This window comes from Theropithecus gelada, chromosome 1, assembly GCF_003255815.1.
Source record: "Theropithecus gelada isolate Dixy chromosome 1, Tgel_1.0, whole genome shotgun sequence".
Taxonomy (NCBI): domain Eukaryota; kingdom Metazoa; phylum Chordata; class Mammalia; order Primates; family Cercopithecidae; genus Theropithecus; species Theropithecus gelada.
Genome location: NC_037668.1, coordinates 19,849,404 through 19,868,354, shown reverse-complemented (window position 1 = coordinate 19,868,354; position 18,951 = coordinate 19,849,404). Strand labels below are relative to the sequence as shown.

Genomic DNA, 18,951 nt, shown 5'->3' with positions numbered 1-18,951 from the left:
GTGGTTCTGGAGGAAACATTGTGAGCAATCTCAGCTCAGTATAATTTGTTGCACATCAGCAGCACTTCACTTCCGGCTCCTTGACCTTGTAGATCAGGAATTTCTGGAGGCCACTGGGCAGCATGTGCTTCGTTATCTTGCTAATCCCGTAACTGATGCTGGCAATACAGGGGAGTATCATTCAGCCTCAACAAGGAAGGGAATCCTGACACAGCCTACAGCATGGATGAACCATGAGACCATTATGCTGAGTGAAACCAGTCAGTCACAAAAAGACAAATGCTATATGATTCCACTTACATGAGGTACCCAGTCAAATTCATAGAAAGTAGCGGGGAAAAAGGAAATGGGGAGTTGTTTAATGAGTGCAGAGTTTCTTTTCTTTTCTTTTCTTTTCTTTCTTTTTTTTTTTTTTTTTTGAGGCAGGATCTAGCTCTGTCGCCCGTGCTGGAGTGCAGTGGCGCAATCTCAACTCACTGCAACCTCCACCTCCCGGGTTCAAGCAGTTCTACTGCCTCAGCCTCCCAAGCACTACAGGCATGCACCACAATGCCCAGCTAATTTTTGTATTGTTAGTAGAGACAGGGTTTCACCATGTTGGCCAGGCTAGTCTCAAACTCGTGACCTCATGTGATCCACCTGCCTTGGCCTCCCAAAGTGCTGAGATTATAGGCACGAGCCACCACGTCCAGCCCAGAGTTTCTGTGTGAAACAATTAAAAGTCCTGGAGATTGGTTGCACAACAATATGAATGTAGTTATTCATAACACTGCTGAATTGCACACTTAGAAATGGTTAACATAGGCCAAGCGTAGTGGCTCGTGCCTGTAATCCCAGGGCTTTGGGCCAAAGTAGGCGGATCACTTGAGCCCAGGAGTTCCAGACCAGCCCAGGCAACATAGTGAAACCCCATCTCTTATAAAAAAAATTAGGTGGTTAAGATGGTAAATTTTATGTTAATGCATTTGTTACCACACACACACACACACACACAGAAATGCCAGTCTATTATCCCACAATGGAAATGCATCTAGCAGACTGCACGTTCAGGTCACCTGTGTGATCAATGTGCTCTCTACCCATAGAGGGGCCACATGGATTCAGAGCAAGGGAAATAGGAATTGCGTTTTCGGTATCCACCTCCACCTCCAGGACAATCCTCTGCTGGGTCTGGCAAGTTGTGTGCATGGGCCTAGGCAGCCTTTCCCCTGCTTGGGAGAGGCTCTGCCTGTAGAACTGGGTAGTGTGAAGTCCTTCAGGTCATTTAAGCTCTGATAAACGTACCTTGAGGAGATTCAGTCTGAGGCATGAGGTTATCATTTCCAGAATCCACAGGTAGCACCAGAATTACTTCCCCTTTGTGAATCATGTAGTATGAATCACTGTAATATCTTGATTCAAATTTAAAATACTTCCTACATGACATTTTTAAATGGTTGCCTTCTAATTTATGTGCATAAATACACAGGTTTACTAATTTGGATTGAGGGAAAGATAAATTATTACTTGATGAGCACATAAAAGCCAATTTGTTGATCAAGCTATCAACCAGCATGTTGGTAAGAAACATATTTTACTTAAAAGATAAGAAAGGTGTGGATTATTTCAGATTGCTGTAAATTTTTTTTTTTTTTTTTTTTTTGAGATGGTGTGGTTTATTTTGGATTGCTTTACCTTTTTTTTTTTTTTTTTTTTGAGACAGAGTCTCACTCTGTCACCTAGGCTGGAGTGCAGTGATGCAATCTTGGCTCACTGCAACCTCTGCCTCCCTGGTTCAAGCCTCAGCCTCCTAAGTAGCTGGGATTACAGGCACCCACCACCACACCTGGCTAATTTTTGTATTTTTAGTAGAGACAGGGTTTCACTATGTTGGCCAAGCTGGTCTCAAACTCCTGACCTTGTGATCCTCGTGCCTCAGCCTCCCAAAGTGCTGGGATTACAGGCGTGAACCACCATACTCAGCCTTATTTTATGTTATTTTTGAGACAGGGTCTTCTCTTTTGCCCAGGCAGGAGTGCAATGGTGTGATCATGGCTCACCACAACCTTGACTTACTAGGCTCAAGCAATTCTCCCATCTCAACTTCCCAAGTAGCTGGGACCACAGGTGTGTACCACCACACCTGGCTAATTTTTTGATTTTTTGTAGCAACAAGGTCTCACTATATTGCTTAGGCTGATCTTGAACTCCTGGGCTGAAGCGATCCTCCTGACTTAGCCTCCCAGAGTACATGGATTATAGGTATGAGCCACTGCACCGTCCTGGACTGCTTCAGATGGTGTGCTTGCAAGTGAAACATTCTTTCTAAAACACTTGCACATTTTAAAATGGAGAATCTCCAGCTTTTTTTTAGAAACGAATACAATGGGCCAGGCACTGTGGCTCACGCCTGTAATCCCAGCACTTTGGGAGGCCGAGGCAGGTGGATCACTTGAGGTCAGGAGTGATCCACCTCCAATCGGGAGGTGAAGTTGCAGTTAGCTGAGATTGTGCCATTGCACTCCAGCCTGGGCAACAGAGTAAGACTCTGTCTCAAAAGAAATTAATACAATGAACCACACTGTCCCATCACCCAGCTTCAACAATTATTGTCTTACAGCCAATTTTGTTTTGTCTGTGATCCCCACCCACTTCTTGTACATTTTAATAAACAATTTTTCGTAGGCCATATGATTGGATTATTCCAAAATAGAGGGGTTATAATTATTTAATCAAGCTATCTTTAATTCTAAAAACAATGCTCATTTAAAAAAATTTAAATATGTACACAAGAAAAAAGAGCAAATCTGGTCTTCAGTGACTTCGTAAATGTGCTTAGAACATTGCAGAGGTTTGGCCGGGCGCGGTGGCTCAAGCCTGTAATCCCAGCACTTTGGGAGGCCAAGGCAGGCGGATCACCTGAGGTTGGGAGTTCAATACCAGCCTGGCCAACATGGAGAAACCCTGTCTCTACTGAAAAATACAAAATTAGCCAGGCGTGGTGGCGCATGCCTGTAATCCCAACTACTGTGAAGGCTGAGGCAGGAGAATCGCTTGAACCTGGGAGGCGGAGGTTGCGGTGAGCCAAGATTGCGCCATTGCACTCCAGCCTGGGCAAAAAGAGTGAAACTTCATCTCAAAAAAAAAAAAAAAAAAAAGAACATTGCAGAGGTGCTCAATATAGTAGACATCCAAGGCAGCCTCTCTCCCACCGGGCCCCCGCCCGCAGCCCTCCCCTGCAGCCCTGGGCAGGCCTCCCCTTCCCCAGACCCTCCTACTCTGCTCCCTCACTCCCTAGATCAGATTAGTCATTTGCTCCCAGACACAGCATTTGCTTGTTAATTGTGTGGCTCTGGCCAGGCACACTGCCAACTCCTGGAGGAGGACATCGGTTCCTCTTGTACCCCACACCCAGCACAGTGGCCTAGTAAACATGCCTTGAATGAATCGTTGCACCCAGAGAGCAACTCCACTCACAGAGTGGTGACCATCGTTTCAGAGGGAGTGGATTGTAATAAGGCAATAAAGCACAGTTTGGCTGGATGTGGTGGCTGACGCCTGTAATAGCACTTTGGGAGGCTGAGGTGGGCAGATCACTTGAGGTCACGAGTTCAAGACCAGCCTGGCCAACATAGCAAAACCCCATCTCTACTAAAAATACAAAAATTAGCCGGGCATGGTGGCACATGCCTGTAATCCCAGCTACTCAGGAGGCTGAGGCAGGAGAATCGCTTGAACCTGGGAGGCAGTTGCAGTGAGCCGAGATCATACCACGGCACTCCAACCTGGGCGACAAAGCAAGACTCTGTCTGAAAAATAATAATAAATAAAGCACAATTGGAAGATTTTCAGGAAGTTCACCAAAATTTATACCAAGGAACCAACAGGAGAAATCCAAACCATTCACGCAGTACAGAGGTGTGGATAGGTATAGATGGAGGGGAAGTGGCTTGATTTGGCCCCTGATCAGAGAGTTACTGTGTCAGAAACCAGTTGCTGCCCCTCTCCTTTGTGACCCATCTCTGGCTGCCGCTGCCTTAAGGTCATCTATGGGAGCCCCGAAGCCATGCCTTTGTATGTGTGCTCAGACTCCCATGGGTTAGCCTCCAGCCCTAGCTCACACTGATAAACGTGACAAACCACATGAGGACACCAGGTCCATCTCCTCCCAGGGTGAGTGAGTTAGGCCCCACCCCACACAGGGTGAGGGCGCCTGGCCTGAGAAAGGGCTTGGTAAGAGAAGCCCCTGAGTGGCTGGGGCCTGAGCCCCATGGCAAAAGCAAAGAGCACTTAGAGTCCAGCAGACCCAGGTTTGGAGTCTAGTTCAGCCTCTTAACTAGCATGGGCATCTTGGACCACTGTCTTCAATATAAGCCTCAGGTGTCTTATCTGTAAACGGGTGAGAATAATTACATTGCAGCCACATTAAGGAAGAATATCCTGTTTACAAAGCACGTGGTGGAGAGGCAGTAAATGGGAGCCGTTTTTTTGTTTTTGTTTTTGGTTTTTTTTTTGAGGCAGGGTCTCTCACTTGTCACCCAGGCTGGAGGACAGTGGTATGATCACAGCCCACTGCAGCCTCAGACTCCCAGGCTCAAGTGATCCTACCACCTCAGCCTCCCAAGGAGCTACGACTACAGGCGCGTGCCAGCATGCCCAGCTAGTTTTTTGTATTTTTAGTAGAGACAGGGTTTTGCCATGTCGGCCAGGCTGGTCTCAAACTCCTGGGCTCAAGCAATCCACCCACCTCAGCCTCCCAAAGTGCTGGGATTACAAGCATGAGCCACAGCACCCAGCTGCCATTATTTTTTTTCCTTTCTTCCCCTTCCACCCCTGTCCCCCCGACACACAGTATCTCAACCTGTTGCCCAGGCTGGAGTACAGTGGTACTATCACAGCTCACTGCAGCCTCCAACTCCTGGGCTAAAGGGATTCTCCTGCTTCAGCCTCCCAAGTAGCTGGGACTACAGGCATGCACCACTATGCTCGATTAATTGGTTTTTAAAAAATTATTTTGTAGAGCCGGGCACAGTGGCTCACTGTAATCCCAGCACTTTGGGAGGCTGAGACGGGCAGATCACCTGAGGTCGGGAGTTCAAGACCAGCCTGACCAACACGAAGAAACCCTGTCTCTACTAAAAATACAAAAAATTAGCCGAGCATGGTGGTACATGCTTGTAATCCCAGCTACTCGAGAGGCTGAGGCAGGAGAATCGCTTGAACCTGGGAGGCAGAGGTTGCGGTGAGCCGAGATTGTGCCATTGTACTCCAGACTGGGCAACAACAGCAAAACTCAGTCTCAAACAAACAAACAAAAAATTATTTTGTAGAGATGGGTCTCACTATGTTGCCCAGGTTTGTCTTGAACTCCTGGCCTCAAGCCATCCTCCCACCTTGGTCTCCCAAAATGCTGGAATTACAGGTGTGAGCCACTGCGCCCAGCCTGTAGCCATTATTATTAGGTAATTTTAGTAGATATCTCTACCATAAAGGGCCTGTGAACTTCTAGGTAACCAGTAAGGCCAGTGGTGTACTGCTTTGCTGCCATAGATTTTTGTTTCCTAGTTAATACCCACGGAAACATGAATCTTACCTCTAGCCCTGCGGTCCCCGGCACAGAGATCTTCAAAGCTGGCTGCACAGCAGCATCACCTGTGGAACTTACGCTCATGCTATTGTGATTGCCCGGGTCGAAGGTTGGCACCTGGCCTCCTCCTGATGCACAGGCCCACCCACAGAAGGGATCCACTGAAGCCCACCAGGTCCGGAAGTATGAGGAACCCCCAGCACCCACCTCATTGTGGAACTCACAGTCCAGCCACTGTCAGGATGGATCACCACCTTCATCAGAACCATCTGAGCAGCTTATATAGCTTTCTGGGGGCCCAGCTCAGACCTGTTGAACTGGAATCCCTGAGGGTGAAGCCAGGAATGGGGTTCTAACAAGCTGGCCGCAGTGCATACCAAAGCATTTATGTTCTGCAGGAAAACGCGCTGCCTGCGTGAGTGGTGCATAGAGGTGCTGGCTTCCATAAAGACACTAGAGATTGGGCAGTGTTTGAAAGATGGTGCAACAGGCCCCTCACCCTGGGGCCCGCAGGCTCACCACTCTGCCTAAGGAGTTGCTCTGAGCTCTCGCCCCAGCCCTTGTACACAGCAGTGCTGCATTTGAACCTTTCTTTAATTTTTTTGTTTTTTTTTTTTTTGAGATAGAGTCTCACTCACTCTGTCACCCAGGCTGGAGTGCAGTGGTGTGATCTCAGCTCACTGAAACCTCCACCTCCCAGGTTCAAGCAGTCTTTCTGCCTCAGCCTCCCTTGCAGCCAGAATTAAGGTGCCCACCACCATGCCGGGCAAATTTTTTAATTTTTTTGAGACGGTGTCTGGCTCTGTTGACCAGGCTGGAGTGCAATGGCATGATCTCAGCTCACTACAACCTCTGTCTTCCAGGTTCAAGCGATTCTCCTGCCTCATCCTCCAGAATAGCTGGGATTACAGGTGCCCACCACCACGCCCAGCTAATTTTTGTATTTTTAGTAGAGATGGGGTTTCGCCATGTTGGCCAGGCTGGTCTCGAACTCCTGACCTCAAGTGATCCACCCACCTCGGCCTCCCAAAGTGTTGGGATTACAGGAGTGAGCCACTGCACCTGGCCTTAAAGGGCTTTCACCTCGCCAGCACACCTTTGCTGCTGGAGGATGGCAAACACTGTTTCCTGCCCCTGTGCTGTAATTCTCACAGATATGCAGAAAGATTTGTTTGCCCTGCCTCAGTAAATAAGGAAAATACTTTCTTAGGAGGCTGTTCCAATAACTGCATGTTCCTTGCCGTCCTCTACAGAAATCACCATCTGCTCTCCCAAGTTCTTCTGGAAAGAGCACCGTAACCATGTCATCCTAACAGCGATGCCATGAAGAAAGGGAGGCAACTCCCTCCATGTCCTGGCTCCAGTGCCCACTCCTGTGTCCCCTCCACGGCCCACACAGCCTGGCCACCTGGGTGACATCTGGTGCCTGTGTCACTTTCTGCAAGACAAGGACCAGCCTCAAAGAGGAGAGCATGTTGTTCTGAAGGAGATGGTGGCTGCCATCACCTGTCCTGTGGCTTTCCTCTGACTGCCCAGGTGGGGGCCCAGAGGCGGCGCCTCTCACTCCAGTGGAGTTACATAATTTCCAGGCTTCCCTGCAGTTTTCTCCTCCCCATCCCTGAACTGTTTACACAGCAGCTCTCACCCACAGAGAGTCCGTGTGATGGCTTTTCCTCTGTTTGGAAGATGTGGATGGCTGTGTCCCAAGTTTTTCCTACCTAAGATCCTTTTCAGTAGGGGATGGATTCGGCCTATCTGATGATCAAGAGATCGGGGTGGCCTTTGTGATACTGTTACGCCCGCTCCCAGGTCCAATAAACAGTCTTCTGACAAATAACGGCCCTTCCTTTTCCTTCCCCACCTGTCCACCACCTGGTAATGTAAGCGTGGCAAAATCCCACACACCCCTTCCAGAAATCCCAGGACTCGTGTGGGAAATACTTGCATAATTAAAGCCTTCTGAGAAATTGCTTCTTCCTTGAACTTACCTACTTTTGAGCGGTGCTTTAATCCTGTATTAAGGGGACACCCCCCAAAAATGGTTCTACTTAATTACCCACCCTTCATCAATCCTTTCTCCTCATTAATCATGCAAGCCTTTTTTTAGATGACCCAAGTGCCCAAAGCAATAATTACATTTCAAGTGTATTTTAAAAAATTATTTATTACAAACATTTACAATGTTCACTTTAAATGCAAAATAGCTTGTAAAAGAAAAAAAAACACTGAAAAATATACTGACCCTTTGCCCCACATACAGACATCAGCCTTTGGTATTTGCTTTCAGGTAATTAGGTAAAACAAACAAACAAAAACTTGAAACTATTATTTATCTCCAAGAAAACAACGTAGAGTTGAGGTATTCTATTTAACAGATGTGATCTCCATCCAATAAGGTCTCTCTGTTAATTAACAGCCTTGCGACATGCTGTTCCAATCCTTTCCTCCTAAAGTAGAATTTCATTTGAGCATATGTTCATAAAACTGACAATGTTCCTTAATAATCACTAAGGTTGCCATAGAAACTCCCTGGTGCTGGCGCCCAGCCGCACAGAGGACAGGAGGCTGAAGGGCCCTTACAGGGCACTGAACTGGCCCTGAACTGGCCCGCCTGCCCCTCCATGTGCAGCCCCCTGCCCACGGCTGCACGGGACAGCTGGGTGCAGGGCTCTTGCCTCAAAGGGTCACAGGTTGCCCCTGTATCTCCAAGTTAAGACAGATTTCTCACCAACTCCACCTGGAGCTGGTGTCCGCATCCTCCCCACCTGGGTTAGCCTTCAGGACGTGCTGTGAGATAACAGAGCTCAGCACCAAAGCAGCCAAGAAGACATTCCTGAACATTCTCCAGGACACAAACCCATAGACCACAACACTCCTAGCCTGCCCCGCTGGGCCCTGTTCACTACCAGGTGGGCTTCCAGCCTGGTTCCAGCAGCAGATTCCACACCCTGCCGCCACAACCAGTTTCCTTTCTCCCAAGACAGCAGGGAAATGCCAGAGGCTCCGTGTGAGCTCAGAGCCTGATAAAGAAAGTGCAAGGGCAAGTCGCCATCGGGGCCAAGAGCTTTCTGAGTTACCAAAGGCCTCGTCAGCATAGCCAATGCTACCCCCAGACACATTTCTTGAAAATATTTCATTAATGCTACAAACATTATTTATCATTTTACTTTAGACCTTGAACCAGCGTATTTTTTACTTTCCCCACCCAGCAAGATAAGCTGTTGTATTTAATCTAAGTGGTCTCTGTCCCAGCGTTTCATGTCTGGCTGTGTGGCAGATGGCTACAGGTACTAGGCAAATAACAGCACTGCTGGGGACTCAAGGCAGTGGGGGTGCTGCAGAAATACAGGTAGAAATGCCCTGTGGATCGAGACACATATTCAGTCACCACAAATTAGAGAACAGAGAGAGCTTAGGATGTATACCTGTGTACACTGAGCCAGGCCTACAGCCCAGAGAAGACACTTTTTCTTCATTTACAGTAGCTTATGAAAAATAAAGGGAAAAAAACCCTCTTCAATACAAAAACAAAACAAAGAAAAAAAAGCAAAAAAAAAAAAAAAAAAGGCAGTTCCATTACAATAAAAATGAAAGCAATAACAATTTGGAGATCAAAGCTGCCTAGCTCTTGGCAATAATGAGCTATCTGAATTTCACATCTTCCGCTAGCATGCTTCTGCCCGGCTTCGGTAATACCACATGTGGGTAAAACGGTATAAAGAATTAACTGTGGGCACATAATCACCCTTCATGCAGATTCTCATTCTTAATATTTCCCTTTAACAGCATTTTTGCTGTTCTCAAGTCTCAGAAACTTTATGCAGCAGGATGGGAGGGAACCACCATAACCACCTGCCTGCCTTTTATTTTTTTTAAAATGTTATTGTTTATAATAGAGATGGTATCTCACTATGTTACCCAGGTTGGTCTCAAATTCCTGAGCTCAAGCAATCCTCCCACCTCGGCCTCCCAAAGTGCTAGGATTACAGGCGTGAGCCACCACACCCAGCCGTCCTGCCTTTTTGCCAACTTAAGATGAGGTGCCTCAAGCAGCAATAGGGTCTAAAATCTACAGACAAACCCAGCAATGAAAAGCATGGCTTGCTGAAGACAGTAACAGCTTAAACCTGGAAAACAGTAAACAAAACATGGTCACTTTCCTCCTTTTGAACCTGTCTGGTGATGGTGGCTGTTTTTCTAAGAGGGTAGAGTATTAGAAAGGTTTTGTGGTCTGGTATATCCCCACTGTGGAGTACCCTGATAACTTGAGAGCTAACTGGGTAACCACTAACACCACTGAATTTTCAAAGCTCGGGCAGAAAAGTCGGCTGAAGTGGTTAATCACGGTGTTACAATTAGACATTTAGTTCTGCTTCAATTCTTGCAGAGCTGAATCAACTCAAGGAGCTAAATAAAAAGAGGAAGGCACCGAGGTTAAGGGATTTTTTAAAAACCTCCCCCTTTGATAGCAGAAGGCTCAGGGCTTTCAGGGTGGGGAATTTCTAGGACCCTGCCGGGTAGTCGTGGGAGGCTCCCTTCTCAGCACTGGGACAGGGACCCGACGCCCTCTCCATAACCGCCTGGGGGAGTAGTCACACACTGGTTTTTCCCTAGAGTAGAGAAGAGGCAGGCTATTTTTCCACTTTTTAAGACAAAAACAAAATACACAATGAAACCACAATCTCTTCTCTAATAGAGAAAATATTTTTTCTTTTCTTTTTCCTTTTCTTTTTTGAGACAGGGTCTCACTTGCTCAGTCACCCAGGCTGGAGTGCAGTGGTGCAATCTCGGCTCACTGCAGCCTTGACCTCCCAGGCTCAAGAGATCCTCCCACCTCAGCCCCCCAACTAACTGGGACTTCAGGTGCACGCTACCATACCTGGCTAATTTTTATGCTTTTTGTAGAGATGAGGTTTTACCACATTGCCCAGGCTGGTCTCAAACTCCTGGACTCAAGTGATCCTCCCGCCTCGACCTCCCAGAGTGCTGGGATTACAGGCGTGAACCATCATGCCTGGCAGGAAAAATATTATTTCTCTTCCTCCTTTTTCACTTGACTTAGTTTTGGGCTAAACAAAGTTATGGTGCTTCCCCCACACCTAAGTAAGTTACTTCTATGCTGACACAGCGCATATTGGATATTCCACCCTCTCAAGAGAAAACAGTCAGCAGTTTTTTAAAAACCAAGTTAAAATGCATTCTTGCCGGGCTCATTTTTCTTTTCACATTGTCTTCCTTAATATTATCTTCCCTAGTTACCCAGGTTCGGCTGACAACAAACAAAGCTGCAGTAAAACAGTTTTGATCTCAGCACTGGCAGAAGCCCTCCCTGCTGCCAGCTCTCCTTTGTGGGAGGTGGAGAACAGAGAACGTTGGTTTTCAGAGGCTGTGATCCCCCGCGCAGCTCCCACTCTACCGGGGATGGTGGAGACCCTGTGCCCCTCTCCTCTCCTTCCTCTGCTTCTCACCTGAGGTCCTGCAACCCAAAGCCAGTGCAGTTGCCTCTGTATTCAGCAAATGCCTAAGATTATCATTCACATTTAGCAAAATGCTAATGAGGAACTAATTATAATTCCGTTGAAAACGACCAGGCCCTGAGATACTGTATTATTCACCCACCCACCCTCAGCTGTTTTTCAACTGTGGGGAAGAAAGGGAGGAGAGAGTTTCTTTCCCCAGCCTTGGCGGTTTAAGTAAAAGCCGTCCCCAGGCTCAGAAAAACAGAATTTGCAAAGGCACTTGGGTTTTAGGAGTTTGAGCTGGAAGATGAAATGATGCAGTGGGCCAGGAGCGTGGCGGCTGAAGGAGGCTTTGGCTGGAAATCCGCCCCACCTGCCTGAGGGCGCAGCTTGTGCAGAGGTGTTGGGGGGTGGGCTGCCAGCCGCTTCTCCACACTGAGGCCCCCACCAAGCTGCCCAGCTTTTGAGTGTCCGTGTTGAATGTCCAAAGAGTCTTGACATGCTTCTCTTCCCAGTGGCCCAAGTTCACTCTAACCCCTTTAAGCCAGGCATTTGGAAAGGGAGGTTTGAAACCTCAACCAGCTGAACAGCTGGAGCAGGCTGATTTTCCCCTGGTGTCGAACCTTCCGCAAGGCTCTTCCGTGAAGCCAAAGGCCCCACTCCCCTGAGATAAGCTGGCATGGCAGTAAGAAGCATCCTTTGCTGAGCCCGTTTGTGCTCTGTCATCCACAGGGTCCAGCCTGCTAGTGCCCCCTGGCCAGTTATCTGGGAAAGAAGTAGTCTGTATTGCTGATGTCGTAAGGGCTCCGTGGGTCCCTGGCATCTGGTCGGTTGTGGCTCGAGGTGTTGTCAGACCCCAGGCTGCTGGGGGACACTGGTGGGGAGATGAGAGGAACAAGCACTGGGGTGGGTCGCGGCCTCTCTGGGACCAGCTGCCCCAAAGAATACGGCGGGTGCATGCTTGTCTTGCCTTCCTTCAGAGCCCGCAGCTTCCACGTCTTCTTGAACCTTCACATAAACACACAAAGACAAACCACACAGATGTTTAGCTCCCCCTGTGACAAGCCCACATTGGAAAACACCAACAGCTGGCCGCCCTGGTGGCCTGGCGCTCCTAGGTTTCAGCTCAAAGAAGCAAAAACTATCAGCTGTCTTTTTGTTTTTTGTTCGTTTGTTTGTTTTGAGACAGGGTCTTGCTCTGTTACCCAAGCTGGAGTGCAGTGGCATGATCTCAGCTCACGGCAGCCGCAACCTCCTTGGGCTCAGGTGATTCTCCCACCTCGGCCTCCTGAGTAGCTGGGGCTATAGGCGTGTGCCACTACATCCAGCTGATTTTTGTATTTCTCATAGAGATGGGGTTTCACCACGTTGCTCAGGCTGGTCTTGAATTCCTGGGCTCAAGCGATCCGCCCACCTCGGCCTCCCAAAGTGCTGGGATTACAGGTATGAGCCAGCACACCCGACCCGACTGCTTTTATCACCAGGGAGTTCACCATACTCTGAAGAGTTGCTGAGTTTCCAAAACACTCCCAAGGAAATAGGTATTATTGGACCAATTTACAACTGAGGAAACTGAGGCACCAAAAAGTCACTTAACAGTTCCTTAATTGTCCCATTCCAGAGGCTGTTCATTAGGTACACATCATCAGTCCCAAATACATTTACTTAAAAAAGAGAAAAATAGGCTGGGTGCGGTGGCTCATGCCTGTAATCCCAACACATTGGGAGGCTGAGGTGGGCAGATCACCTGAGGTCAGGAGTTCAAGACCAGCCTGGCCAATGTGATGAAACCCCATCTCTACTAAAAATACAAAAATTAGCTGGGTGTGGTGGCAGGTGCCTGTAATCCCAGCTACTTGGGAAGTTGAGGCAGGAGAATCGCTTGAACCCGGGAAGCAGAGGTTGCAGTGAGCCAAGATCACGCCATTGCACTTCAGCCTGGGCAACAAGAGCGAAACTCTGTCTCAAAAAAGAAAGAAAGAAAGAAAGAAAGAAAAGAACAGAAAAGAAAAATAAAGTATTATTTTAGCAGGGAAAGAAAATGGGCCTCTCAGTCAAAGTAAGGCTGGCAGGAGGCAGATAATTTGCAACTGCCATGTAATAGCAGGAAAAGGGTCCCACTGCTCCCTCAACTGCCCTCCTGTTCCTCTTACTCCTAATGTTGCCAACCTCCCCAGTTCTCCCTACGCCTCTGGGTCCACTCCTACCATGCTGGTGAGTTCCCACAGACTCAACTGTGGGCACCACTGGGCACAATTTGACTCATCTAACAGGAAAGTCAATGCTACACAGGAAGGAGATAGACATCTCTCTGATCACAGCTTCGTTCACAGTGCTCCACTCTGGGCCCAAAGCCAGGGCTCAGTAACTGAGAAAAGTCACTTGACAGCTCAAAGAAAGATGAAATGGTGACATGGATCTTCAAAAGCACAGTCACGTCCCGTTCCTGAAGGGGCTCTTCAACTGTGCCAGGGTGGCCACTGCGCCAAGCCTCGGCCCCTCCCTCTTGCTTCCCACTTTGTGACTGACATGCCTACTAACCCCAAAGTGGGAACAAGGTGGCCTCCCTCAATTCCATGGAAGATCAGTTACTCCAGGAAGGGCTGGGAAAGAGGAGGGGAAACCAATGTCAAAAACAAGATTGGGGGATTTTCCTTGGGTTTCTTTTTATATCGACAGGTTATTCCTGTCCTTGTTATGATAAATAACTAATAGTTGGCTCCAAATCTGCCACTGGCTTTTAGCTTGGTATCCAAATGGAATAAACAATCTGCAGAATGTTATTTAGGGCTTCACCATGTGGACACCACACAGGAAGAGAGCCCAGTAGGGCTGCTGACTGGAGCTATGCTGAGTCACTGAATGGAGTTCTCCTGTAGGAAAGGACTGAGGAGAGAGTCATTACACTCTGGATTTCAAAGAATTCAGACTCTCTGACCCAGGAATTCTACTTCTGGGAAAAGAAAGAACATAGCTATAAAATAAAAAAACCTTCATGCACAAAGATGTTCAACACAGTGTTGTTTATAAAAGCAAAATAAGGCTGGGTGCGATGGCTCACGCCTGCAATCCTAGCACTTTGGGAGGCCGAGGTGGGTGGATCACTTGAGGTCAGGAGTTCAAGACCAGCCTGGTCAATGTGGCAAAACCCTGTGTCTACTAAAAATACAAAAAGAATTAGCCGGGTGTCATGGCGCATGCCTGTAATCCCAGCTACTGGGAGGCTGAGGCAGGAGAATTGCTTGAACCCAGGAAGCGGAGGTTGCAGTGTGCTGAGATCGTGCCACTACACTCCAGCCTGGGTCACAGAGTGATATGTCTCAATAAATAAATAAATAAATAAATAAATAATAAAATAAAAGCAAAATAACACCCAAATAATTGGTAATGTTTGGGTGCCACCAATTAGAAGTAATAGGAGGTTGATTAAGATAACTCGGTATATCCACCTAATACTACAGCTAATGAAAGTGAGATTAATGGCTAGGTGTGGTGGCTCACGCCTGTAATCCCAGCACTCTGGGAAGCCAAGGCGGACAGATAACGAGGTCAGGAGTTCGAGACCAGCCTGACCAACATTGTGAAACCCTGTCTCTACAGAAAAATACAAAAATTAGCCGGGCGTGGTAGCAGGCGCCTGTAATCCCAGCTACTCAGGAGACTGAGGCAGGAGAACTGCTTGAACCCAGGAGGCGGAGGTTGCAGTGAGCTGAGATTACACCATTGCACTCCAGCCTGGGCAATAACAGTGAAACTCCGTCTCAAAAAAAAAAAAAGAAAGTGAGATTTACAAAGAATTTGTACTAATGTGAAAGAATGCCTGTGTTATAGTGCTAAGTGTGAAAGGCAGGATACAGAGTTGAGGATACAGAATAATCATGGCTGTGTAAAAACAAACAAGAAACTAGGCAGAGGAAAAAGACTCAGGAAATTTGTCTAAATATTAAGTGTTCTTGATCTGGGTGTTGATTGTGAAACCATCTCCACAGGGTTGACAAAAATTGCATGCTGGGCTCTGGACAGAAATACATTAATAGTTATAATGAAGCAGTAATCAGGCTGCACTTTGGCCAATTTCCTTATTGCAAAAAGTCACGTAGCCCTAGACACTGACCATCTGCATCCCCGTTGTTTCTGTAGATAGGATTTCTGACATTAGGATCCTAACACTTTTGTTTAAGGATCACTTAAGATGTTTTACAGACCCCGAATTCTGGCAACCAGTTTGAAGACCCTCACAGAGGAATGGGATTGGCATGAGAAGACAGCTTCTTCATCTCCCTGTCCCTGGACCTCACCCTACACCCTGCAACCAGTCAACCATCTCCACACTTTGGCCCAGTCCAACATTTTTACAACCCTAGCCCCATATTCCTTGGGGAGATGGGTTTGAGGTGCTGGCGGAGGATTACCTAGGTGCCGAGGCAAGAGACTGAAGGCACAAACTGTTTCAGTATACTAAAGAAAATAGAGTAGGCTGGGCATGGTGGCTCACGCCTGTAATCCCAGCACTTTGGGAGGCTGAGATGGACGGATCACAAGATCATCAAGACCATCCTGGTTAACACAGTGAAACCCCATCTTTACTAAAAATACAAAAAATTAGCCGGGCGTGGTGGCAGGTGCCTGTAGTCCCAGCTACTTGGGAGGCTGAGGCAGGAGAATGGCGTGAACCCAGGAGGCGGAGCTTGCAGTGAGCCGAGATAGCGACACTGCACTCCAGCCTGGGAGACAAAGCAAGATTTCGTCTCAAAAAAAAGAAAGAAAATAGTTAGAATAAGAATAGTCATAATACAAATTAGATATACAGATGATCATTGACAATTATCAATCATTATTATAAACATTATTAATCATTAGCTTTTAATATTACTCTTTGTTGCATTACTAATACAACCTAGGAATAACGGGTGGGTATAGGGTCAGGAGCTGAAAGGACATTGTGAGACATGACCTAGAAGGCAAGAGGTGAGCCTTCTGTCATGCCTGCGCAAGGGTCGCTTGAGGGCTCCTTCATCAAGCGGTAACACCAGTGTCTGGGAAGGCACCCGTTACTTAGCAGACCACAAAAGGGAGTCTCCTTTCCTTGGAGGAGTCAGGGAACACTCTGCTCCACCAGCTTCTTGTGGAAGGCTGATATTATCCAGGCCTGCCTGCAGTCATCCGGAGGCCTAAACCCCTCCCTGTGGTGCTGTGCTTCAGTGGTCACGCTCCTTGTCCATTTTCATGCTCCTCCCGCACTCATGGTTCCTCTTTGAAGTTCATGGTAGATAGCAGTAGAAGAAATAGTGAAAGTCTTAAAGTCTTTGATCTTATAAGTGCAGAGAAGAAAACGCTGATGTATGCTGCCTTCTCTCTCTGCTTCAGCTACTTAAAAGGGAAGGACCCCCTATCCTGTAATCACATGACTTGCTTCACCTTGTAAATCACTTAGAAGATTCACCCTCCTTACCCTGTCCCCTTGTCTCGTATGCAGTAAATATCAGCGCGCCCAGCGGTTCGGGGCCACTACTGGTCTCCGCATCTTGATGGTAGTGGTCCCCGGGGCCCGGCTGCTTCCTCTTTATCTCTTTGTCTTGTGTCTTTACTTATTACAATCTCTCATCTCCGCACATGGGGAGAATAACCACTAAGCCCCGTAGGGCTGGATCCCACAGAGGTTTCCTCCCATCTCCTCCTTAGGTGACCCTCTGATTAAACCTCTTTCTCTGCTGCAACCTGGTGTCTTGGCATCTTGACTTGCCACGTGCATCTCATTATAATTACAATGACATGGGTGCGTACACTTCGTGGCACTGTACACACGATGTGGGAACTTTTCTGTATATTTGTTAGACTTTAATCACATTTACATTTTGAAAATTAACAGTGGCTCTCTTTGGATGACATATTTTTTCCATTTGTCATTATTTAAGTCCCTATTGACCTAATATGGAAGCAATCTCTGTCCTTAGTTTTTTTTTTTTTTCAAAGTAACCGAATGGGTAACCAAGAACGGTGAGCTTTCCTTTTGAAATATTCTAAGGAGAGTACAAATCCTTTTCTGAAAATCACTAAACTCAAAGAGGACTCTGAAACCAGCCAACCTGAGGGTGTCCAGAGCTGGCCTGGATGGGTGTGAGCAGGGCTTGGGGGCTGGAGAGGACACGGGGCAGGTAGATAGAAGAAACAGATGAGTTCTCTGCTGCCTTCTTTTGCACCTGGACCTCCACCTTTTATCTATTTTACATATTTGGGCTTCAAAAAGTTTTGTTTAAAGAAAAGATTCTGTAGCTAAAAGAAGTTTTTAAAAATGCTCAAAACTCTCACTTTTTTAGAAAGGTATGTAGAAACCAAGGTGCTACCCCTTACCCCAAAGGCCACAGACAGTGCCCACTGCACCCAGCCACCTCCACGGCCCAGAACACCATGAAAGTCCCTCTGCCCGTCCCCCAGCTGTGGAGGTAGGAGAAGCTCTTAAAATACCAGAATGATACACTACATTCAAAACAAAATGATGTTTAAGTCATAGGCATACACATAGGAAGTCCTCATTTAATGATGTAAGTTCATTCTAGATAAATATGCAGAAAAATAATTATTTACCAGGAGAATCCTATTTTCCCAATGCCTGATAACCTAAAATAAAGACAGAGAATCCGTGGGGGACAGGGAATAGGGTGGGAAGAATTGGCCCCTGTAAGATGAAGCCTTTTCAATAGCCTATTTAAATTTTAAAAAATCATCTATGATTCAGAAAAAAAAGAATGAGTAATAAAAGACAAAGAAAAAAATCACCGATATTGCTGGAAAAAGACTTAGGGCCATACAAAAAATATAGTATAGACTGGCAGGATGAAGTCAACCTGCCTCTCACACTTCACCTACTATAAATGTGGCCATCCCATGGTAACCATGGTTCAGCCATTTTGGCAGCCCAGAGCCCCACAGTATTTCTAAGTTTATACTCTTTGCTAGACAGAGGGGATTTGGGGAATAGAAGGATTCTTCATCGCCTGAAATAACTGGCCTCTTTCCAAACAAATTTGCCTTATACAGAAGAAAATGGAAACTCACTAGGCTAGGAAATAAATTCCTGGCATGTCCTCAGCACAGGGCACTGGCCCTGTCTGTGCCTGCAGGGACTCTGGTTGTTTAGCAACCAGCCAGTGTCCAAGCATCATCATCAGAATAGCAAACCAGGTCTGTTCCCAACCTGATGCTCCTCTATTTGCCGTTACGACACACCAAGATGGTGCTGTGTGTTAAGGGCCAGTGGTGGGCCGATGGGAGCAGCTGGGCCCAGCTCTTAGCCAAGAGCAGGCGGGTGCCATAGGCAGGGACTCTCAGGGCGTGTGCTCCACTTCTGGTTCTTGCTTGTCCTTAGGCAAGTCATTTTACCTTTGGGGGCTGTTTCCTCATTTATAAAATAAAAGAGTTTCACCAGATGACCCCTAAGGCCCTATAGAAAGAGCAGGAGTTTTTGGTTTGATTCTTGGCCTTCTGCTGCTGCTGCTGCCCAGGCTGGAGTGCAGTGGCACGATCTCGGCTCACTGCAACCTCTGCCTCCTGGGTTCAAGCCATTCTCCTGCCTCGGCCTCCTGAGTAGCTGGGATTACAGGCATGCACCACCACGCCCAGCTAATTTTTGTATTTTTAGTAAAGGCAGAGTTTCGCCATGTTGGCCAGGCTGGTCTCGAACTCCTGACCTCAGGTGATCCACTCGCCTTGGCCTCCCAAAGTGCTAGGATTACAGGCGTGAGCCACTGTGCCTGGCCTATTCTTACTAGCTGTTATCATACCATCTCTTTTAGCTTCAGTTTCCTTCCCTGTCAAATGGATATCACATCTGCTCTACAGGGCCTGTGGTGGGTTATGAGAAAAGCCTGTTGAATCCCTAATATAGACACAGAGCCAGAACACAGGAGGGTATACCTAGGGTGAGGC

General features: G+C 47.3%; 1 protein-coding gene across 2 annotated transcripts in view; it reads right to left on the bottom strand.

The window, feature by feature from the left end:
- Nucleotides 1-7,720: 7,720 nt before the first annotated feature.
- The window catches only part of IL6R (interleukin 6 receptor), a 62,594-nt gene continuing 51,363 nt past the window's right edge, over nt 7,721-18,951 (bottom strand). For both annotated transcript variants that reach the window (XM_025389146.1, XM_025389150.1), the window contains one exon: nt 7,721-12,033. In XM_025389146.1, coding sequence (XP_025244931.1) covers nt 11,787-12,033 — 247 coding nt within the window. In that variant the 3' untranslated portion in view covers nt 7,721-11,786. The remainder of the gene's footprint in view (nt 12,034-18,951) is intronic.